The sequence below is a fragment of the Molothrus aeneus genome, chromosome 13 (genome assembly GCF_037042795.1).
Source record: "Molothrus aeneus isolate 106 chromosome 13, BPBGC_Maene_1.0, whole genome shotgun sequence".
NCBI lineage: Eukaryota > Metazoa > Chordata > Aves > Passeriformes > Icteridae > Molothrus > Molothrus aeneus.
In genome coordinates this window covers 12,699,589-12,722,449 of record NC_089658.1, presented here as the reverse complement: position 1 = coordinate 12,722,449, position 22,861 = coordinate 12,699,589, and the positions used below count along the sequence as shown (strand labels likewise).

Sequence of the window (22,861 nt, the reverse complement as noted above, 5' to 3'; positions counted from 1 at the left end):
GTTACCAAGTAACTGGTTATTTTTATTTCTTGTTTTCTGTGACAGATAAAGCAATATTACCTGCCCCAGCCAGACCTCCTGCCTCCACTCAAACTGGAGGGATGTATTATGGCTCAGGGAGATCAAATCTTTCTGCAAGAACCACTGGTAAGAGCTATATTGTTTGGCCACAGCTGCAAGCTCATCTGTTACTAGCATTTTAGTTGTCCTACATGAGCTGAATACCTTGTGCCTCTTCAGCCTCTTCTAGCCTGGAGCAATTCTTTTAATAGCAACAGAGCTGGGCATCTCACCCCTGCCTCAGGCTATTTATTTGAGCTCCCCAAGCATAGTGGTGGTGGGGACCTGTGTGAAAAATGCTCTAGGAATAGTGTTCTTCTGTTATCCTCCACTGAGTTCACCCTATGGGGTTTTTTCCCTCCTTTAACTTAATTCCACATAAAATAGTTGTGCAGTGTGTGTGTGTCTGTGTGTGTAGGAGGGGGAAGAATTTGTCCTTTGGTTTTTTTTTGAGGTTCTGATTGGTTTTGCTCCTTTGAAATTGTTGGAGATGAAACCTCAATGATTTGTTGAATTTCCAAGAGAACAAATTCAAATTAATCATTTTGTTTTCCCCTAAGGAAGCTTGTGTGCAGTAGCACACCCAGGAAGGGCACAGACACTTCAGCTAGAGTGAGAATCCCTTTGGAAATTCCCTTCCCATCTCCTTCAGTACCTCAGGTGGCTGAGTGGAGGGAGCAGTGGGAGTTAAGTCTTTACATCCCATCTAGAAAAGCTCAGGCACAGAGCACTGTCTGAAGCTGGAACTGAGCAGCTTTGTGTGACATTACTGATCCCCTCAATTTGGGAATCAGGCATATCCTCAAGACTGAAGGCAGTTACAAAGACAGCCACAGCTCTGTACATCCCACCAGAACAGTCTGGCCCCTGTCCACTGCTGCCAGTGACCTCCAGCTCAGAGGCTGAGTGTGACTGTGTGGCTGCTTCCTCCAGGCCCACCTGCTCTGCTGCATCCAGCACTGCCTTGCCTGGTACAAGAGCACTGTGCGTCTGTGCCAAGGAGCTGAAGATGACGAGGAGGAGGAGGAGGAGGAGGGTGTGGGATTTCAGCAAAACTTTGAAGAGATGTTAGAATCTGTCACACGACGAATGATCAAGAGTGAGTTGGAAGACTTTGAACTGGTAAATCAGATTTTCAGTTTGACTCAGTGGGAGAAGATGCCGAGTTCTTGTCAGTTTTTAAAAAGATTTTTCACTTGTTTCCTTTACCTCTCAGGATAAATCAGCAGATTTTTCGCTGTCTTCTGGTGTCGGTGTGAAAAACAACATCTATGCCATTCAGGTGATGGGAATTTGTGAGGTTCTGATTGAGTACAATTTCAACATTGGGAATTTCAGGTAAAACATTAAATCTTACCCTCTAGCACTAGCTGTGCTATTATTTGCCCAGCTCTTTGGAGTACAGCGTCATTGGTAGTGCCAACACAGAATCAGTGATCTGAGCATGAGTGCCTTGTGGCACAGCCATTCACAGAGCCTTGGGGAATGTTTTCCTATGGAATGTCATGTGTTGTGGGAGATGGGATCTGACATTTTGTAGAAGAGCAGCTTGAGGAGGATTGGGTGAGGTATACCCTGTTAGGGAGATGTAACAGGTTTCATCATTTAGGCAGTGTCACTGTGTAATTTGGCAGCTGAAGCTTCAAATGGGAAAATCCAAGAATGCATTTTCTCCATTAATACTTTCTACAATACTATTTTATTGCAGTAAGAACAAGTTTGAGGATGTCCTAGGCCTGTTTACATGTTACAACAAACTCTCTGAAATCCTGAAGGAGAAAGCTGGAAAGAACAAATCTGCCTTGAGCAACAAAACTGCACGGAGCTTTCTGTCCATGGGTTTCGTATCTACTCTGCTCACAGCTCTGTTCAGGTGAGAAGGTGTCCAGTCCTCTGTGGAGCAGAGCATTGATTCAAACCATGTGTTAGTGTGCTTGAAAAGGCTGGTGCAGCTCTTACCCTCTAAATGTTCACTACAAGCTACCAAAACAACAGGTCTTTTCCACCCTCAGTTCAGCCAGAGCTTTTATTTGCAAATGCATATTAAATTTTGGATCTCATAGGCCATTCCTGAGCTTTCTGTGTGCATCCCCAGTTCTCTGACAGTTCTGGTCCTGCAGGGACAATGCCCAGAGCCACGAGGAGAGCCTGGCTGTGCTGCGCTCCAGCACGGAGTTCCTGCGCTACGCCGTCAGCGTGGCTCTGCAGAAGGTGCAGCAGCTGGAGGAGACGGGACAGACGGACGGACCAGACGGACAGAATCCAGAGAAGATGTTCCAGAACCTCTGCAAAATCACGCAGTGAGTCAGCGTGGCACGTGGAGACATCAGCAATGCGTTTTCTGGGATTTTTGATTCTCATTCTTCTTTGAAAGGAGAATGCAGTCCATAGCTGTTCCATACTGTTGCTGTTGCTGGGTTGGGTCAGTGCCTTTCTGTGCTTCTGAGAAATCAAGTGGAGGCACTGCAGTTTCTGTGCCATAGTGAGTGATACAGCTTTAATAACTTGGCCTGGAAGAACCAAATGCCATCAAACATTTTCAGCCTCTTTCTGACTTCTTGTTCATCACTCTTTGTCACAGAGAAGGTAAGATGATTACAGGCTGGATTCTTGAGGCCTCTGGAATGCAGCAAAGTTAAAATTCACTTCAAGCTACAGAACAAAACAGATGTGTGAGGGACACAAGCTTTAGAAATCATTTGTTTAGGACTTCTGCAAGATGCTTGAAGACATTCATGCATCTAATCCTTTGGAAATCCAAGAATGTGAACCATGTAAATGTCTTTTGGAATCTAGGTCATATCTGCATGGGGTCTTTTCAGAGCCCAGTCAGCAGAGAGCACAAAATGCAAATTACCCCTGCCATGCATAATGCCGGTTTTGTGTCTCACCCCAAATAATAGAGGCTATTTTTGTTGCAGTCATTAGGACTACATGTGAGCTACATGTTTTCCGTGATTGGACATTGAAACAGAATAAGATCATCTGTGCAGGCAACAGAACTAATGAGAAGAAAGGAGAGGGAACAAAAAAGGGAAGAAGTGGGGTTAGGGAAGCAGGAAAATTATGTTTGCCTACAAATAGAAAAGTCTTCTTTGGGCCAAACAATTTTGCTTTCCTCACAGGTCTTTACTTTGCTTTGCCTGCCTTTACCTTTCTGATTTTATTTATAGAGAGCCCTGTAATGAATTCTGACATTTCACAGAACCAAACTGCCACGAGTAAAGCTCTTTTTGTCACTGGTGGATTTGACACTAGTGGTCAGGGTAGTCTGAGAAAAAGGGAAAGCAGGGTGGAAGAAATGAGTGTGAAAAGATGGACTTGAAATGGGATTGGAAGGTCCCTTGGCACCTGGAAAGAATTAAATTATTTAGCTCTGCTGGAAGAATGCAGTAGCTGTTTTGCTGACATTGAAATAAAATCTTCTTAAAAAATATTTCTTCCCCACCATTTTCTGTAGGTAAAAGACCTTCCAGTTTAGTTATATTAAAAATGGGATCCTAAGAGTAGATCTAGTTCTTGCCCTGTGCAGCCAGCTTTACTGGAATTAATCTCATCTCCCATCCCACAGGGTTCTGCTTTGGAGGTACACTTCAATTCCCACCGTTGTTGAGGAATCAGGGAAGAAGAAAGGCAAAAGCATTTCACTTCTGTGCTTGGAAGGTTTGCTGCGGATCTTCAACACGGTGCAGCAGCTGTACTCTGCCAAGATCCCCCAGTTCCTGCAGGCCCTGGGTAGGCACATGGTACCATTCTGCTCTGGTTTCTACCCTCCAGCTTCCAGCCCATGTGTGGGCAGGTCCCTTTATCCATAACTAGGGAGAGATGGGTCTGGTTCTTGTTTCTCAGCAACAAGGTGGGCTTAGTAGCATAGGTTTTCACACCAGAGACAGGTTCTAGAGATATATTTTACCTGCCTTTATAGAGCTCTCAGTCTGTCAGCAGAGGATAGCTGGGGTCTGACACAGCATTCATCTATTTGAAGTTTGCCTTTAACATGTTTTTCAGCTCACCGTGGTTCTGCAGTCTGTATTCCTCCTCTAGCTGTGAGCAGTCTTTCCCACTTTTGGAAATAAATCCTATATTCTGCTCTTGGCATTTAGCTTTTTTTCTGCACCTTTCTGTCTCTGCCAGATATTACTGATGGTGACGCAGAAGAAGCGGATATTAATGTCACAGAGAAAGCTGCCTTCCAGATCCGACAGTTTCAGGTGAGTACCACTGTGTGCTGCAAGTGTTCCAAAGCATTTGGGATTCTGGCAGGAAACACTGCTAGCTCTCTGTTGCCTGACCACAGGGTTGAGTATGTGATAGCAACTGTGGCACTGATTCACTAGCAGTTCAGAGAAGTTTCTGATCCCTGAGGAAAGCTTCTTTAGGGTGGGTGGATGTGCATGTGTGTTTACAGAACTCTAGGTTCTTCAGTGCAGCATAAACTTACCTGAGTATTCTAAAAGTCACACTGACCATCTGCAGGCTGTGTGTAAGCACTCCTATCAAAAATCAGCACTTGTTCTTGAGAAGAGTCCTGTTTTTGTACTCTTTGTCATTCTCCTTGCTGCTGATCCCTTTATCTGCTTGCAGCTTCTGGTTATTTGCTTATGCAACACATATTCACACTCAGGGAGTGTTTTCCTTCCCCTAACCAGAGGTCCCTGGTGAACCAGCTCAGCAGTGCTGAAGATGACTTCAATGCCAAGGAAACACAGTCACTCATCACTGTTCTCTCCACACTGTCCAAACTGCTGGACCCAGCCTCACAGCAGGTACTCCTCAGCCTTCACATGGTGGCTGGGTGTCATAGCCATGGGTGTGGGAAGGAGATTATCAGATGGGGTTGGCATCTGTAGTCTCTGGCATGTGTGCCCTGCTCCTCCTAGACACCACACCAGATCAGAGGGACAGTTCTGTTACACTGTGAAGGGCTCTCCTGTCACACACCTGCAAGGACACTTCAGAGGAAGTTGTCTTGCCACCCCATTCCTGCACATTCTGATCCTGCCTTTGGGCACCTGAATGATTTGTTTGGCTGAGCAGGGACTCCTAACATAGCCTAGGTGTGGTGTGGCCTCCACATGGGAGTAGAGGCAAAAAAGGCCAGCAGACTTGTGTCCAGTCCAAACTGGCTGAGTGCCTAATTCCTTCCATGCAAGGAGTCATTTTCTAAAGTGCCCCAATTTTACAAGCTAGGAACTGCACTAACTGTGCCAGAAGTCTGGAGTCATCATTTACCTTAAATTAAATGGAGCTGTTACTCTGTCCAAGGGGATGTATAGCCATTACCCTGTCCTGGGTCTCAGTTTTTGACTTGTTAGTAGGCTAAGTGTCCCTTGTGGAACTTGACAGAGCACAGCTGGGTTCCCTACTCATCTTCCTCTGCTATGATTCATTGTCTTGGATTTTTATTACTGGTAGTAGTTTTGTATTCTGTTTCAAAGTCATGGTATCTTTTCTCCTCTTAAATAGTTCCTTCAGTTCCTGACTTGGACAGTCAAAGTTTGCAAAGAAAATGCCCTTGGTAAGTAAGCTTTGAGGAACATGTTTAGATGTGATGTGTCAGGTCTGACATTAGACCCTTACATGGTCTGTCCTGGTTTTACCTCTTTGTCAAGATACATTCAGGTCCCATTCTGTGGCAGATTGCCACAACATTGTGATATAAGTACAAGTTTTACAGAGGGAGCTCCATCTCTAAAACTATTAGTATTTCTGAAGGAAAGGAAGCCACTCACATACTTGACTTTTCTGCCTTGTTATTTAGGCCCAAATTGGGATTTATACTCTGGAAAGACAGTACTCTTGCCAGGGTTTGTATTGCACTTCCTCAGTGCTTTTGGTCACCATTTTCCTATGACCCAACAGCTCCAATGGGCCATAGCTCCCCTTGCACTATTACAAGGGATGCCTGATGTTTTAAACCTCGCTTTTGTAGCTGGGGTATTTTGATAGGATTTTCACCTACTGCTGAATCCATACTGAATCTGAGACTTTCCCTCACTGGATGTCTGATGTTCCTAAGTAGCTAGGCAAGCTCTGCACCTGGCACTGTGTCACTTTCTCTTCCCCACAGAGGATATTTCTTGCTGCAAGGGTTTGCTGTCTCTGCTCTTCAGTGTCCACGTTCTCTACAAGAGCCCTGTAGGTCTCCTGCGGGAGCTTGCACAAGACATCCACGCCTGCCTGGGAGATATAGATCAGGTATGATGCAGGAGCAGCTGAGCTCTTCCTCATAGTGCTGTCAGAATTGACTGCATCTCTGGTGCAAACTGTGTGACAGCAATTAAAGTCTAACCAGAATTTGTTTCCTCTCCTCTGCCCAGGACATAGAACTGGAGGGTCGGTGCCATTTTGCCGTAGTGAATGCCAAGACTGCAGCCCCCACTGTCTGTGTGAGTCAGAACAGCATGTGTGTGACACCTGCAGAGTCCAAGGCTACTGTGCTTGGAGCAGCTTGCAGGTTCCTGTTGTGCCAAACTCCTCCAAAAATCTGTTTTGTTATTGGTTTCTGTCTCAGCTGCTGGTTCTGGGTCAGGTGGACAAGGTCCTTGAAGAGGTGGATTGGCTTATCAAGAAACTCACCAGTCTGGGGTCAGACACATCAGGTAATGAAAGTGGTCCAGTTCTTACTGTTACATCTTTGTCAAAAACAGGTAAAGACAGAGAGCAAAAAGATAATTGAGGATTTTGAGATAGCATCATCTGAGGTCAGGTTAAACTCTCCCTTGAGCTGGTTCCACATGAACAAAATAAGATAAGGGTGTTGTCATAAAATCTCTCCAGTGATTATTTCCCCCTTGCCCCACCGGGGCTTTATGCATCAGACACAAAGATGGTCTTTTGTGCCTCCCACCTGCACAACTGGATTCATTAGATATATATTCACCAGATATTCATCTCTTTCTTCTAGAAGACCCCTCTCAGGCATCAAACCAAACTCAGGCTCTGGAGAAAGGTGTAATTCTGCAGCTGGGAACTCTTCTGACAGTCTATCATGAGCTGGTGCAGACTGCACTCCCAGCAGGGAGCTGTGTGGACACACTGCTGAGAAGCCTCAGCAAGACATACGCAATTCTCACCTCCCTCATCAAACACGTGAGTGTGCTCTGCTGACTGTGGGCTGCCCCTGAGCTAAAAACCTTCTCCCCATCTGCTGCAGCAAGCTCACAGTGACCCCTGGCAGCAGCTATGCTCAGGACTGGCCTGTTGATCTCTTGAAGGAGTTGAGCCCTTGTTCTGCTGGCTTTCATGCCCTCAATTTCGTGCCCTTTATGAGCAGTGATAGTTGTACCAGTGGAGATAAAAGGAAAGCTTCTCTCCAGCTGGATTTGGCTTTGCATGGAGTTGCTGTTTCCAGTGTGTGCTGTGGGTTCCTCTGCACAACTGTGTGCACAATGAAGGGCACTCACAGTGTTCTCACAGTGCTCACCAGCCCTGCCCTTGCCAGTCATTCCCATTCCCTGAAGCAGGACCTGGGGGAACTGGGCCATGAAACTCCACAGGCCTGTGGAGCTCCTTTGAGACCAGTGGTGACTGCCCCAGAGCTCTCCTCTCACAGCTCTGGAATGCAGACATGGCATTTGGGGTGTAACAAACCACTGGGGAGGATATCTGTGCAAATCCTGCCCTCCCCACTGTGCCATTGTGTGAGCTGCTTCGAGCTCCAGCTGGACACAGGGTGGGCACAGCACACCTAGAAGAAACTCCTGTTTTCCTTGCAGTATATCCAGGCTTGCCGCAGCAGCTCCAATACCATCCCAGGAAGACTGGAAAAGCTGGTGAGCGTGAGCAAATTTCTGGGGAAATGGCTCATTGCCTTGAGTTAGGAGTAACAGCAGCCTCTCTGTCTGCTCCTTTGCAGGTGAAGCTCTCAGGCTCCCATCTGACCCCACAGTGTTACTCATTCATTACTTACGTACAGGTGAGGCCTAAATTAACTGGCAGAATCACAGGCAGTCTGTCTGATGCTGAGTGGTGTATCAGCTTCAGTACACAGGCACTCTTGGGGATTATTAATCTTCTTGACATGACCTGAGTTTCTCACAGTTCAAGCTTTACTTTGTCAAATATAGCATAAGACATTTCAGCACCATTGGGACTGAACATGCTGATTTCTGCTTGAGCAGGGAAGGAGCTGGGCTTTAGCTGTTTTTTTTTTTTCCCCTCTGTTCATGTGGGGTTTTTTGGATGAGATTAATACTGCTGTTAACCACAATGGCAAATAAAGGTCAACAACACTGCAGTCATCACAGTGTGAAGTAATGTGGGTGCCAAAGACTGCAGTGCTGAAGCTGGGATTTATCTGCCTGGAGAGGACCTGGGTACTTATGTGAGGACCACAGGAATTTTACAACATACTGGGGAAGGTGTCATGGTGTGCAGAGCTATCACTGCTGGAGATTCTCATGCATGCATATCTGACTGTATAAATTACAAAATTAGTTTCTTTCTTGATTTTTTTGGGTTTTTTTTTTTGAGATCATACCTAATTCTACCCTTATATTGCTACCTTTCTGTTATCTAGCTGGTAATGCTGTAAGCTGGCTAGAGCAAGGACTTCTGGCCTTTCTTGGCTGGCCTTTCTTCCCTGCTTACCCTCTAATGACACATCTTTTGGCATTCTCCTTCAGAACATCCACAGTGAGAGCTTAAGCTTTGTAGAAGAGAAGAAAAAGAAGAAGAAAGAGGATGAAGCTGCTGCAGTCTCCACAGTAATGGTAAGACTGACTCACTCCATGAGAACCTAGGCAGGATCATATACCTCGAGGTTTGTGGTACCTGGTGGCTTCTTACAGATCACCAGACAATTTGTCATTTGGGCTTTAAGTAAAAACAAAATTTATTATACTGTAATTTCAGGGAAAAGTCTAAAAAAGCACAACCAAACAAAATACAACCAAAACAAAAACCTCAATAAAAAAAGCCATCTTCACTAAATGGAGCTTAAAATCCCATGGACATGAAAGAAAGGTCAATCTGGATAGTCTGCCTTGTCTGGTATTTTCACCATTTGGGGGTGAGCTATGAAATTAGAGATAATTGGGGTAAGCTATGGGGTAAGCTATGAAATTAGAGATATGGGCTAATTTCTTGGAACCGATGTTGCATCCTCTTTAAGTGTTTCTTAATTTTATCAGCACATTTAAAGATGAAGGAAGGCATGGATTCCACTAAAGTAAAGCAGTTGAAAATGACTGGATTATTTGTTTGGGAGCAAGTGAGCAGGCTGGCAGGTTCCTGGTCCTTGATGTCCTTTGTTTGTGCTCCCAGACAGCATTTCCTCCGTCTCGACAGCTGTCCCAGACATTCCTGTGATGTTAAGGGTTTAAAAAAGCCACAAGTATGATCTTCCTAGCATTTCCCTGAGTGTATGGAAATGGGCTGAAATGCTGCATGTCCTTCACCACGCTGTCACCATGGGGAACAAACACCAGTGCTGGTGAATAAGCAGGACAACAATGTGGTGAAACGTCAGGGTGCTCCTTGCTTGGATGGCTCATGCTTGTGGTGCCTTAGGAAGCTGGAGCAGAGGAGCTGCTGACAGGGATGTCAGGGCTGTGGACTGCAGGCAGAGCACAAAACAATGCACAGGAGAGCCTCAGTGCAGAACCATCCTGGGAGTCAATTTAAAGCTAGTGACAAAGCTGGCAAAGCTTGCTGGGTGGGGCAGGACTGGTACAGAGCAAGGCTAATGAAGACTCTTTTCTAAACTGGGAATGTTCTGGTCTTCATTTCACACTACAGTGCCATTGTGCCCTTCCAAATCTGACCCATCTCATTCCTCTCACATTTCAGGCCAAGGTTCTTCGGGAGACCAAGCCAATCCCAAACCTGATTTTTGCAATTGAGCAGTATGAGAAGTTCCTTATCCATCTCTCCAAGAAGTCAAAGGTAATGTAAAGCAGAGGGATCTTCTGTCAGCTGAACCTAGTGGAACAGTGGGATCAATGGCATGGTGGAGGGCTGTTGTTAAAGTCTCTATTAATGCTCAGATTAGGAAGTTGTAGGGATCTTTCAGCCCTTGCCCTTGCTCCTGGCCCAATACTGCTGAACTGTTGCCACATTGATACCAGCCCATGCCAACATCAGTCCACATCTGTGGTTCCTGGTGGAGTAGAACCTCATGCCAGCTTTCCTCACTCTCCCCCAGTCTGTGTCATGAAATGTACCACAAGGTCCTACATGAGAGTGAGAGTAGCTGGCAATCACTTGGCTTTTAGGAAAATGTAAATGGGCCCCTGGACTGCATGGGGGCAGGTGCTTTTTCACCCTCTTTGTGCTTCAATCCTGCATTATTACTGCAATGGACTCTGTCCCAGTGCTGTTCAAAGGACTAGGCAGGGTAAGAAACTAAAGAGGCTCATGGCTGAATGTTTCCCCTGCCTGGCTTCCCCTGGGTTGCTGCAGGTGAACCTGATGCAGTACATGAAGCTGAGCACCTCCCGGGATTTCCGCATCAACGCCTCCGTGCTGGACAGCGCCCTGCAGGAGCGGAACTCCGAGGATGCTGAGAACGAGCCACACAACGACCAGGTCAGCATTCATTTAGCTGCTTTTACTGATAGCTTTCCTCCTCTTTAGAAGCCAGCTGTATTTGTGAGTTGTGCAGAACAGCTTGTCTTTCCTGGGTTAGCTCTCATTTTAATACTAAGCTGATAGGAAGGAGAGAACAGCTTCTCTCAGAACACCCCCTACTCCCCAGCCCTCTGCCTCTAGCAGCCTTTATTTTCATGCACCAGCTCTGTTCCCTGGTCTTGGGGAAGTGAAACTGTTGGCCAGGATCAGACCTTTGCAGCACGATGCAAAGTGGTTTTGTATGCAAGTTTTTGTAGATAAAGACCTGTCAGGGCAAATTCTGCAAGGCATCATTCTCCTCAGACCCATCTCTCCTACATAGTGCTGGTGAAGGCAGTGCAACATGCTGGCTAATTAAAATAAACAGTTTACTCTGCTGATTGTCCAGATTTTTATTGGTGCTTCTGTCCATATTTTCCTGAGTGTTTAACAAGCCAAAACCCAGGACAGCATCCCTATCCTGTGCCACTGGTAGCCTGTCGTCTAACTTCCAGCATGAACTGGGTAGGGGGTGACCCATGGGGAAAGTCTCAGTGGCTGACAGGAATCCCATATTCAGGTCATTTTGTTAGTGAGAAAAAAAAGAGCTAAATCCTGTTCTGCGCAGCTTCTTGCTCTAGGTAACCATTCCTTAGACTGTTCACACAAAAACAATCACACTCTACTGCTGCTCTCTCCCTCCCCTCTCCAGAGCAGCACAGCGGAGCAGACAGATGAGAACCAGGAACCCAAAAAGAAGAGACAGAGAAAAAAATAAACTGGAGTTGCTGCCACTGCCTCCTCTCACAGTGCTCATTCCATGGTGGATGCTCCTTGGTCTCAGAGGCTGCAGATATGGAGATGATGGTTTATTGCTTCTCTTGTCAGATGCTTCTGCTCTCTTCCTTTGTGTCCATGGGAGCGACTCTGGCCCCTGTCACAGGTTTCACAGCTGGCTGCTGCCATCAGAAGTGCCTCTGCTATTTGATTCTTCCCCAGGAATATCCCTTACAGCAAAATGGAAAGGGAGCAGCTGGGATCAGTCAGTCCCTGCCAAAAGATCTGCTTCTGAAAGGACAGGGAGGCTTTGGCACACAGTCTGGACAATTGTCCTGGCCCTCTGGTGTCGTCACTGCTTCTCCAGCGAACCTTTGGTTATTTCAATTATCTGATATATATCCAGTGCTTCCCCTGGAAGACAAGGGGACAGTCAGTTCCCTGCAGTACACTCAGACTGTGCAATGCAAGAGAGTGATGGTTGGGATCTGTTTTAGTTCAGAGCATCGAGCACAGAACGCCCTAAATTTATTCAAGCTTGTGTTTTGGGTGGTGAGAATGCAGAAACCAGCACCAGTAGGGAGCTGGGAACGTGAGCTGTTGTGCCTTGGAGTTGAAGCTGCTGTGTGCATCTCCTGAGCAGCAAGAGGCCACAGCTTCCTCTGCCCAGGCTGGTTTTGCTGTTATGTTTTTGCTGACCCTGATTGTGATGCACTCGTTTAATTTGCCTTGTTCTTGGTGAAAAGTGCCCATTTTGCCTACAGAGCACAAATCCTGTTTCTGAAAGCACCCTTTGCCTGTAAGAGTCCTAATAAAGGTTATTTAAGGGCAGGGCATCTGATGCGTGCAGTGACTGAAATAACAAATTTGAGGGCAGGTTCTTCCCTTATGTGGGGAAGAGCTGCTGCACAGTGAGGAGGAGCTGCTTTCCCAGCCACGAGTTAAATGTTTGCTTGCAGCAATTGGAGGGTTACACTGAGTGCAGACAGGGATGACTTGAGGCCTTGGGACTGCTGAGGAAGCACCAAGCAATGCCAGAACAGTGCTTGGCTAAGGGAGAGCAGGGAAGGAGAGAAAGGAATGAAAGATTTTGGGTATGCAGGGCAAAATTGACAAAACAAGGTTGCTGAGGTGCTTCCTTTCAGAGAAGAATAAATTAAATTTGGTTTGTGTTAAAAGTGCACAGGAGGGCTCCTCCAAGGGGAACAAAGCAAACAAAGTGGGGGAGAACAGAGCCAGGCCTGGCTCATCACTCACAAATATTTGGAAAGCAGCAGCACGAACACTTGAGGACTGAGGAAGAAGGGGCAGCCCTGTAGGTGAGAGGATGTGCCAGGAACCAAGGGGCTCATGAGGTGCCTCAGGTGAGCAGAGCCCTCAGGGAATGACTACTCAGGCCAAGTGCTCTGCTTAAGCTGGGAAGGCTCATGCAGAGGAGATTCCAGGGGGCAGCTTGCAGGTGGAGAGGAGATTCCAGGGGACACTGCTCACCTTGAGGGATGCCATACTTCTCCATCCCCATGGGATTTGATGGTGTCACACAGTTCATGGTCACCTCTTTCCTTAAGCACTGGTCAATATCCACTGCACTGAAGAAAGCCACTGACTGTGGCAGGTCCTGGAGGCCCAGTTTGTAGGCAAACATGCACCTGGAGAGCAAGAAAGCCATCAGCCACATTTACCAAACACTGGCCAGCCACCCCTCACAGGGTATTATCACTCAGCAGGTGGGGGACAAGGTGCTTTCTAAGCCCTGGACAGCAGGAGGGCCAAGAATTGCTATAGTGAGCATGGGAGGAACACTAATGGCGCCTCCTTGGAAGAAATGGAGCCTCCTCAAGAAAAGGGAAGAATCTAGCCCCTCACTGCTGGCTAATCCTCCCTGGCAGGCAGAGCAGATGCAGGATTTTCCCAGCAGGAAGCCCTGTGCTCGCAGGAGCCAGCACAAAGGCAGGAACGTCAGGGTGCCTGCCCTGCTGTGGCTGCAGAAAGGCTGTTTGTGTCATTCCTGCCTCCACACAGGAGAAACAGCTCACCTTGGCCAGCTCCTGTGTAACCAAACACCCCACGGTGCTGGGAGGGGGATTTGGCAAAGCTGGCTGGGACAGAGCTGGATCAATGGGAGCCCTTGGAGGTCAGGAGCTTCCTAGGCTGATCTTAGCTCTGTGTGAGGCAGGGAAGCAGCAGGAACACCGCATGCTGTGGGAGGGGGGACAGCACTGGTGCTCACAGCAGAGATGAGCCATGCCCCTTGCTGTCCCCTGAAGGCAGCAGGGGATGAGGGACAGGACAGTTTCAGGCTCCCAGCTCCTCCACCAAGCCCAAAGGCTGCTGCCATGTGACAGCTGCAGACCCAAAGGGAGCATGAAGTGATGCACTTGCATCCCAGCAGAGTCAGTGACTGGCCCCATCCCTGCAGGGCCAAAAGCTGATGATAAAAAAACCCTTTTGTCAGCACATTATCCCTGGAAATCAAAGCTGAGGTCCATTTATAGCATGAAGGAACTGCAGCCTCCAGTGCTGCTAACTTGCCCAGAGCAGAAGAAAACTGCTCTGCACCAGCTTGCTGCAGGCAAAGCCAACCCCAGCCCCTGGGGCTTGCCTGTCCGACTCTGGAGTCACAGCTGCTGCTGCCCAGGAGACAGCAGGGCCATCCCAGCTCACCTTGTGAGGAGGTTGGTGATCTGCAGGGCCAGGGCAGCCCGGTAGCGATCCTGGTGCTGGACCAGGTACCGCACCTCATCGTGGATGCTGATGCAGAAGCGCCCGTTGATGTCAAACTCCTCAAACAGCCACTTCATGGCAACCAGCATGAGGTGCAGGTAGTCCACAGCTGAGCTCTGCACCACCCAGTTCACCCTGCTGGTCACAAACTGGTGAAAGGAAAGAGATGGACAGTAAGAGAGTACTGCAGTCAAGGACATGGTACCTGTACATGGGAGAAATCTGTTAAACTCAGGGTGGTTGGGTTTTCTGGGTGGCATGGAGATAAAGGCACAATGGGTTTCCCAAATGGCACAAGAGCCTAGTGGGCCTCCAGGAATCTAAGAGGGGCTGAACATCAGGTTCCCATTTCAGAATATATAAGCAAAGCCAAAATCTCAGCATCCCAGAGCTGCATCCTTACCTCCCCCTTGACCATGGCAGGCTCCAGGGCCCTGCTGATGTGACAGCCCAGCACGGGGGTCTGTGGGGAGGGGGATAAGGCAATGCTTTCCAGCTTGTTGAACATCTCAGACTCAGTGCCTCCAGCCCACACTCTTTGCTCCACCACATTCCACTTCTTCTCCCACCGGGACCTGTGGGGCAGAAGGGAGGTTTGCTGGAAGAGCGGGAGCGGGCTGCAGGTCCCCATTTGAGACCCTCAAACACTCCCTCCTGGTTTGGGGCAGCAGGACTAGACCCTGCTAACCGTTCACTGGGAAAGTGGGTGAGGCTGACGGCCCCCAAATCAAACCTCCTCGGCCCTGGAGGAGCAGGAAGGGCAGACCAGGACTATCCAGCCCCATCTCTCCTCTTTGCCTATCAGGCTGGAGCCCTCTCCCCCTCACATCCCGAAGCCACAGAGCCGTGCAGTGTCAGACCATCTCACCCTTTCATGGCTTCTCTCTGGAGCCGCTGGACATCCTGGGCCGACACCGATCCATCCTCGGCCCTGTCCACAGCCAGCTCCAGCTTCGTCAGCAGCCACTCCCCCTCCTCAGAGAGATGAAACCTGCAGGGGAGAGCGAGTAACGCAGCTCCTCTGGCTGGAACACTGCCCCCAGCCCTGCCCAGGCTGCACCCACCTGCGGATGCCCTTGGTGACAGCGTACATCTGCTGGGCCTTGTCCCGCGCCTGCTGCGGCGTGAGCCGGTGGTTGAACTGCATCAGCAGCCGCTCGGCGAAGGGCTGCCCTGCCCCGTAGATGCGCCCGTAGTTGAAGACCTTGGCGTGCTCCCGGCTGATGCCCACGGTGGCGGCTGTCTTGCTGTGCAGGTCCGTGCCGTTGCTCTTCTTGCCCTGCAGGGTCATCCAGCCGAAGGCCGTGCAGCCTGCGGGAGGGGAGCAGGGGCTGGATGCCCAGCGGGATCGGGATGAGGATCAGGGATCGCCCCCTGCCTGGCAAAGCCCCGGCTCACCGTGCATGCCAGCGAACTGCGCCTCGCCCAGCACCGCCGCGATCCACAGCTCCTGGGAATCCACGTCTGCTCCCACCAGCGAGTAGCCAGGCGGCACCTGCACCATGGCCTTCAGCTCACTGCCCACCCTGTCGGCCTGCAGGACACGATGGCCGGGTCAGCACATCCCTCTCCTGGCACAGGAGCAGCCTTCCCACAGCCAGGGCGTGCTGGCACAGCACTCCCTGTGCCCCTGTGTTGTCATCCTATTGCAGGGTTTCCATACTGTTGTCTCCTTATCACAAAAGTTTCATACTTTCTTGGTGTTTCTCGTGGGCAGCTCCTCAGAGCACTGATTCTTTCTTCTTCACAAAGCAGCCAACTGATTCCAGTTCCCCTCTCAACCAGCCAACCCACTCTTTTAGAGCACTCTTCTTCTCATTGGTTACAGCTGTGGCCTGTTAAAGTCAGCCCTGTTCCTAATCTTTGATAATTGGCCCAGCTGCAGCTCCTTAGGGGTAAGATTACTTTCTACACTGTCTTTATTTTCTTATATTCTATCCCCATACACCGCTAAGTTTTGCTCTCAATGTCAAACTGAGTTTAACTCATGTGGACATCACCCATGCTCCAGCAGAGAAGAAAGGGAGCTTGAGAAAAGACAGAAATTGGTATTGGTATATGCTGGTGTTTTCTTCCCCTTTCACCACATCCTGAAGCTCCAGAGCCCCTGCTGACTCCTTCCTTTCTCCCACATGAAAGCACATCAGCAAGAGGACCCCAGCTCTGACCCTGCTACCCCAAATCCCAGCATCCATATCCAACCCCTATTCCAAGCCAAGCACCTGCCATCAGTCCAAAACACAGAGGGAGCCCCCAAACACCCCTGCAAGGATCCAAGCGTGGCCATACCCGGGCGTTGCTGGCTGTCAGCCAGGTGGGTTCCACGGCCCGGCGGGTGACAGTGCCTGCAGCCACCACCTGCGGCAGGATGGCCCCATAACTCTCCTCCTCGTTGTAGTCAGGATGCCTGGGACAGAGGCAAGGATGAGCATCACCCTGCAAGGGCCCTCCTGGTGCAGGGTAAAGGGAACAGTCTGGGTTTGGGTACTGTACCTGGTCACCACACGAGGCAGCTCCCCCTTCTTCAGCCACACCACCATCTGGGAACTGAGGGGACACGTGGCAGGTGAGATGCTGAGCCCCTGTGCATCCACACAAACACCCCTGCCTCCACCCCCAGAGGTGTGACCATGAAAGCAGCTGCTCACCTGATCCTCTTGTGAGCATTCCTCCAAAATGAGATCATTTTGTTAATCTCGAGGGCTCTTGTCCCGTGGGTGCGGCCCACAGCAGCCCGCAGGGTGCCGTCCTCCATCTGGGGCAGGAAATCCTTGGCAAAAGGGCTTCCCACGTTGTTATCATTCCCATCCTTTAGCAGCAAAAGAGGTGTCAGGGCTCGGCAAGCCTCCACTCCACATCAGCAAAGCTCTGTGCATCCTCCTGTCCCAGCTACAGAGATGGATTTCCCCCACCTAATCCCATGGGATGAGATCATGTGGGTCCCAGCATCACTGTGGGCATAGAAAGAGCCCCAGGAGCCCCAACTTGCCTTGTGAGGCAGCTTGAAGAACCAGCACCCAGGGATGTTGACATCGTTGTAGGGACCATTGCCATGGTGGAACGAGGGCTTGCTCTTCCTCTCTGTGCACCTCAGCTCTTCCATCTCCTCCTGAGACCAGCAAAGTGAGGCAATGCCAGGAACAGGAGGGGGAAATCAAGGAAAGAGAGACCAATCCACCACCCCATTCCACAGGAAATTCCCCTTACCAGCACCAGGCTCTGGTCTGCTTTGTTCATTTTCTCCTCTGGATCCACCTCAATCCGGCTCAGCTCCTCCATCTGCGGCAGAGAGGGACCATGGGGGAGCCAGATCAAACACCAATCCTCCAGCAACCCTTACTAAAGGGAATTTCTTGCTTGCAGCCCCTGGGGCTGCACAGAGGGCTGGTTACTGCATGCACACAGGAGGAAGCACAGCCCCACATCTCCCTCCCACCAGGGAACCCTCCATCCCTTCCTTCACCTTCTGCCAGATCGTGCTGCTGTCCATCCCCAGCAGCTCGTCCTCCACAGCTGCCTCCAGCCCCGGGGGCTGCTCCTTGCCCTTCTCCAGGCAGTGCTGCCTGTACAGGTTCTCAATCACCCTAGCAGAGGAGAGGGCAGGGCTGATGCACCCACAAAGGCTCTGGGGCAGCACCTGGGCAGAGGGCCAGGGAGCTCCCAAATACCCCTTTGGGGCAGCTCCCAGCCCAGCACCCCATCCCATCCCTCTCACCTGTGTGGGCAGGAGGGGCCATCAGCCTCTCCAGGGGCAGCTGGCAAATTGTCCTGCCGTCCTGGCACCAGGTATCCCCAGCCATGCTTCTCTGAGTAGTGCAGGGGGAATCCATCCCAGGCCAGGCGCATCAGCTTTGGGGTCACCCTCATCTGCAGGCTGATGAGGCTGGGCCCAGGCACCCAGCCCTCCTCCTCCAGCCGTGGGCACAGCTTGCGGTACCAGCTGGGCATGGGGAGCAGCAGGGTGGGTCAGAAAGTGCAGGGACAGCCCTGGGGACACACAGGGTGCCCAACTCACCCCGGGTGGCCTGGCAGGTGCTGGAGTCTCTTGGGTTGCAGCGTGACCGTCTCCTTCAGGCGCTCCAGACAGAGCTGGCTCGCAGAGACCTTCAGCTCCTCTTCCTCACTGGGGGGACCAGGGTCTGGTGGGGCAAGGAGAACTGGCTTCCAAAGGGCCCTCTGTGCCACCCTTCTGGGGACAGGGACACCAAACCATCCCCCACCATATGCAGCAGCATGGGACATAGGCCAGCAATGATTCACCCTGCAGCACCAGCAAACCTTGTCCACCCCTTGTCCAGCCCTGGAGCATCCCTCATCCCCAGGGATCCCCTGTGCTCACCCTCCTGCCACTCCTGGGCTGACTCTTCTGCTTCCATTGCTGCTGGGGAAACTGGGCTGCTCCCATCCTGACCTTTCTTCTTCTTCTTCTTCTTCTCTGGATTCTTCTTTTGCTTAAACTCCTGCGTGTCCCACTCGAGATCCCAGAGCCAAGGGTCATCCTTGTACCTGATGACACACCATTGTCACACCACAGCTTTGCTCCTGTCCCTCACAGCCACCCACAGCCCCCCAAGGACCAGCTGGTGCCTGAGCTCCTTCCTGCAGCCCCAGCCCAGGGTACCTGTGCTCGTGCAGCAGCTGGCAGGCATCATTGGCCAGGTTCATCAGGGACTTCTTCATCTCCTTCTGCAGCTCCTCATAAATACCCTGAGCATCATCCAGGTACCTGTTCCAATTCCCATTGACTGGCAGGTAGGACACTCCCATCTCCAGCATCCCTGCAAACGTGACAGGGTGGGGGCACCTGGACCCCAAAGCAGCAAGGAATTAGAAATCTGCCAGAAGGGACAGGCCCTGGAAGCACCAGGCTACAACAGACATGAATGTGTTTTCATCTAGAGCTTCCCTCGATGCTCTTCTCCTCCCCACTGCCCACCAAGCCCACAGCCCCCTTGGCCACCACCAGCCAGAACCTGGCAGCTCTCACCTCTCCATAAACAGTGGCAGCTGCTCTTGAAACACCTCATGGGTGGCCTGGACATCACGGGCACAGTATGACACCAGGTCCTGGGGAGGGACAGCAGCAGGTGAGAGCAGGCAAAGCAGCCACCCCTGTGCCAGCACAGGGCAAGGCATTGGGGCTGCAGGAGCACAGAGCAGGTCACAGCCCCACGCACACCCAGTGCTGCAAGCGAGGGCAGCAAAATGGAAACTACCCCAGCATGGAAACTACCCCACAAAATGGAAACTACCCCACAAAATGGAAACTACCCCAGCAAAATGGAAGCTACTCCACAAAATGGAAACTACCCCAGCAAAATGGAAACTACCTCAGCATGGAAACTATCCCAGCGTGAAAACTATGCCAGCAAAATAGAAACTACTCCACAAAATGGAAACTACCCCAGCAAAATGGAAACTACGTCAGCAGCCACTACCACCCTGCTCCCCTCTCCAGCTCCTGCTGCCTGTCAGTCGGATGGCCTCCTGCACCTGGAAGTTGCTCCTGATGTCAGCCATGGTGCCCTTGACAAAGAGCTCCCGTGCCTCCTTCTCCAGGGGCTCCCCCCCGACGTAGAGCGCGTGCACGTCCGCCAGGTTGTTGATGCTGCCCACGTGCACCCAGTCCCACGAGGTGACCTGTGACAACAGGGGGGTCACACACTGTGGGAAGACAACCAGCTGCAGCCAAGATCAGGAGGAGGAAAGGATGCCTCTGCTCCAGCTTCAACCAAGGCCACCTTATCTGACACGCGCTGGGAGAGCTTCACTCAGTGGAGCTGCTCCACTCTGCCAGAACAGCAGCAAACAGCCCTGGCACAGGAGCCCACTGTCCCCTGCCACCCACAGCACTGCCAGCAGCTCAGCTCCCCTCACTCACCACCGGCCCCTCGGCCTTGCTGCGTGTTTTCTTCATGTGCTCCTTGACCTGCTGCAGCCCCCTCCTCTTGCCGTGCTTGGCAGCCATCCAGAGGCTGCGCTGGAAGCCCGTCAGCCCCGAGATGGCCATGTGCATGCTCATGGTGTCCAGGAAACGCATCTTAGAGCCCTGGGATAAACACAGAGGGAGAAAAGAGAGGGCTGGGGATATGCTGGAGGAGCTGCAAGTCCTCTGCTCAAGCTGGTTTTGTTAAGGGAAGCTTTGCCTCCCACACTCCCCTTTTGAGAGCCAAAAGCATCCCCAGTGCAGGCTGTCAGCTGCTCAAAGGCTCCTGCCACATCCCCAGCTGGCACCCTGCAGCCTCCAGCAGCCCTAAAGGGTGCAAGAATATCTTGCTCTAAAGAGATCCAGCCTCAAACCTGCTCTGCAGGACAAAGTGAGCACAAACCTGGGGTACCTGTGCAGAACAGCATCTGCCAAAATAACCCTCAAGAGCCAACGCAAATGATTATCTGGGTAAGAAATTGCAGCTGCCAGAACAAAGCCAAGGCTCGGTGGATTACCTGGATAAGATACTGCTCCTTGATGAACGCCCGGTCGAAGGCCACGTTGTGTCCCACCACCACTCTCTCCGTCCAGTCCTGTTTGCTGGCACAGCTGGCACCTGCTGGGCTCTCCATGGGAATGAGGTCAGCCAGGGTGAGGTGGCTGGACCAGGAGTAACGCTGCTCCAGGAGCCGCCTGCTGCACCACGAGTACCTGCGGGGGACAGGTGGCACCTGTGACTGTCACAGAGCAGCCACAGTGCCACGGGGGCTGACAGGACCCCACCTGTGCCAGGGAGGTGACAACCCCAGGGATTGCTGTTCTAGCTAAGCAGGACACACACCCCACATCCCAGAGCCACTGGGGCTTTGTTGTGTCTTCCCTGCCAGCCAGCATGGACTGCAGGAAGAGGCTCCGCTCAGGACCATCCCCATCTGTCACAGACATCTTTTATGAAAAATCCTTTCCTTAGGATTTTTCCTCCTGAGAAGCTGAGAGGCCTCAGGAACAAAATGTAAACAGTGGTTATCTGCTGCTGTGGAATGCAACAGGTGCATCTGTGACTGGTCTCATGTGGTTGCTTCTAATTAATGGCCAATTGCAATCATCTGGCTCAGACTCGTTGTCCAAGCCACAAACCTTTGTTATTCATTCTTTCTTTTTCTATTCTTAGCCAGCCTTCTGATGAAATCCTTTCTTGTATTCTTTTAGTATAGTTTTAATATAATATATACCATAAAATAATAAATCAAGCCTTCTGAAACATGGAGTCAGATCCTCGTCTCTTCCCGCATCCTCAGACCCCTGTGAACACGGTCACAAGAGCTGTTCTAGCTAAGCAGGACACACACCCCACATCCCAGAGCCACTGGGGCTTTGTTGTGCCTTCCCTGCCAGCCAGCATGGACTGCAGGAAGAGGCTCCGCTCAGGACCATCCCCATCCCCTCAACACCGTCCCCCCCAGCCCTGCTGTGACCCCAGCACCGCTCCTGGCCCCGCATCTCACCAGGCGTGCGGGGACACCGCCACGGCCAGCGTGGGGCAGTGGCCCTCGGCCACGCACACCTCCACATCCAGCACCAGCGCCCGCTCCTCGGGGAACTCCACGGGCTCCGCCTGCCCCTGGGGGCCGTAGCGGGTCCAGCCCAGGCGCCAGGCCCAGCGCTCGGGCAGCGGGGGCAGCTGGCAACGCAGCAGCTCCTCGGCCGCCTCCAGGTAGGGCAGGCTCTGCTTCTGCGCCAGCAGGCGAAAGTGCTCGTCGATGTCGCGGCCGTACATGCGGGGCAGGCGCAGCTCCACGTCGGGCAGCGTGGAGGTCTCCTTGCCCCACAGCCCGTGCTGCTGCAGGTGCTGCACGCTGCGCTGCACGTCCTCCGCCGAGTAGCGCACCCGGGCGCCGCGGAAGATCTGCTCGTGGAGGCTCCTGGACAGCATCTGGATGTTGAGGGGGTTCATGCGCCGCTGGCCCGTGGACGGCTCCTGGCCGGGCTCCTCTGGCAGCGGGCGGCTGGCCGAGGAGCTGGACGGGCAGCGCCGGGGCTGGGGGCTGCAGCCCCTCACCGAGCGCATCCAGGACACGCGCCTCATCCTCCCCCTGTGCGCCCCAGCACGGGCAGCTGGAGCTGCACAGGGGGAAAGGCAAAGGGTGAGCTCAGCACTGATCACTGCCATGCACACACTGTCCTGTACAGTCATGCACTCCTCTGTACAGCTGTGGTCCCATATAGCCCTGCCCCATACAGACTTCCCCCATACAGCTGTGCCCCCATACAGACATTTTCTCTCATTTAGCTGTGTTCACATAGAGCCATGTCCCCCATATAGCTGTGCCCCCATACAGCCTTCCCCCATATAGCTGTGTCCCTATACAGGTGTTTCCCCCCATCCAGCGGTGCCCCCCCTACAGCTGTTTTCCCCATACAGATGTTTTTCCCCATCCAGCCGTGCCCCCGTACAAATGTTCGCTCATACCGGTATTTCCCCCCATATAGCTGTTTTCCCCCATACGGCCGTGCCCCCATACAGCTGTCTCCCCCCCATACAGCTGTTTCCCCCCAAATTCCCCCCTGTTCCCACCTGCTTCCCGCAAGCGCCGCCGGGGCCTGGGCCGGCGGGCAGATCCAAACCGGGACGCTCGGGGGAGCTTCCGGCCGCCGTGACGTCCCGTCCCGTCCCGCCCCCCGCCCGCGCGTGGTACGGCCCGCCGGGATTCCCTGAGTAAGGCGCGCGGGGAGGCGGGAGTGGAGGTGGCCGCGTGGCCTAATGGATAAGGCGTCTGACTTCGGATCAGAAGATTGCAGGTTCGAGTCCTGCCGCGGTCG

General features: G+C 51.8%; 2 protein-coding genes and 1 non-coding gene across 4 annotated transcripts in view; 2 read left to right on the top strand and 1 right to left on the bottom strand.

The window, feature by feature from the left end:
- Positions 1–12,215, top strand: part of FANCI (FA complementation group I) — a 24,230-nt gene extending 12,015 nt beyond the window's left edge. The window contains exons 19-37 of one of the 2 annotated variants that reach the window (XM_066558560.1): positions 46–147; positions 994–1,182; positions 1,277–1,398; positions 1,769–1,933; positions 2,181–2,360; positions 3,632–3,795; positions 4,195–4,271; positions 4,710–4,826; positions 5,527–5,578; positions 6,131–6,258; positions 6,381–6,449; positions 6,575–6,671; positions 6,968–7,152; positions 7,779–7,835; positions 7,919–7,978; positions 8,688–8,774; positions 9,853–9,948; positions 10,465–10,590; positions 11,324–12,215. In XM_066558560.1, the coding sequence (XP_066414657.1) occupies positions 46–147; positions 994–1,182; positions 1,277–1,398; positions 1,769–1,933; positions 2,181–2,360; positions 3,632–3,795; positions 4,195–4,271; positions 4,710–4,826; positions 5,527–5,578; positions 6,131–6,258; positions 6,381–6,449; positions 6,575–6,671; positions 6,968–7,152; positions 7,779–7,835; positions 7,919–7,978; positions 8,688–8,774; positions 9,853–9,948; positions 10,465–10,590; positions 11,324–11,389 (2,139 nt within the window). In that variant the 3' untranslated portion in view covers positions 11,390–12,215. The remainder of the gene's footprint in view (positions 1–45; positions 148–993; positions 1,183–1,276; positions 1,399–1,768; positions 1,934–2,180; positions 2,361–3,631; positions 3,796–4,194; positions 4,272–4,709; positions 4,827–5,526; positions 5,579–6,130; positions 6,259–6,380; positions 6,450–6,574; positions 6,672–6,967; positions 7,153–7,778; positions 7,836–7,918; positions 7,979–8,687; positions 8,775–9,852; positions 9,949–10,464; positions 10,591–11,323) is intronic. The other variant, XM_066558561.1, reaches the window with a different exon arrangement.
- On the bottom strand, positions 11,010–22,664 carry POLG (DNA polymerase gamma, catalytic subunit). Its single transcript, XM_066558562.1, has 23 exons — positions 22,617–22,664; positions 21,547–22,162; positions 20,557–20,752; positions 19,994–20,161; positions 19,606–19,752; positions 19,100–19,179; positions 18,734–18,916; positions 18,452–18,618; positions 18,128–18,251; positions 17,828–18,052; positions 17,576–17,696; positions 17,320–17,391; positions 17,102–17,221; positions 16,761–16,921; positions 16,606–16,659; positions 16,402–16,519; positions 15,511–15,646; positions 15,177–15,423; positions 14,981–15,103; positions 14,516–14,687; positions 14,053–14,261; positions 12,880–13,037; positions 11,010–11,802 (listed from the first exon to the last, which is right to left on the bottom strand). The coding sequence occupies exons 2-23, from the start codon at positions 22,125–22,127 to the stop codon at positions 11,741–11,743; spliced, it is 3,624 nt and encodes a 1,207-aa protein (XP_066414659.1). The 5' UTR covers positions 22,128–22,162; positions 22,617–22,664; the 3' UTR covers positions 11,010–11,740.
- Positions 22,665–22,788: 124 nt separating this feature from the next.
- TRNAR-UCG (transfer RNA arginine (anticodon UCG)) lies at positions 22,789–22,861 on the top strand. Its single transcript has one exon. It is a non-coding gene; the product is annotated as a tRNA-Arg (tRNA).

Coding starts and splice junctions, on each gene's coding strand:
- POLG (XM_066558562.1), bottom strand. CDS start 22,127: ATGAGGCGCGTGTCCTGGATGCGCTCGGTGAGGGGCTGCAGCCCCCAG. Junction 15,424..15,510: donor GCAGTTCGCTGGCATGCACG/GTGAGCCGGGGC, acceptor CCCCTCCCGCAG/GCTGCACGGCCTTCGGCTGG. Junction 14,688..14,980: donor CAGAGAGAAGCCATGAAAGG/GTGAGATGGTCT, acceptor TCTGCCCCACAG/GTCCCGGTGGGAGAAGAAGT.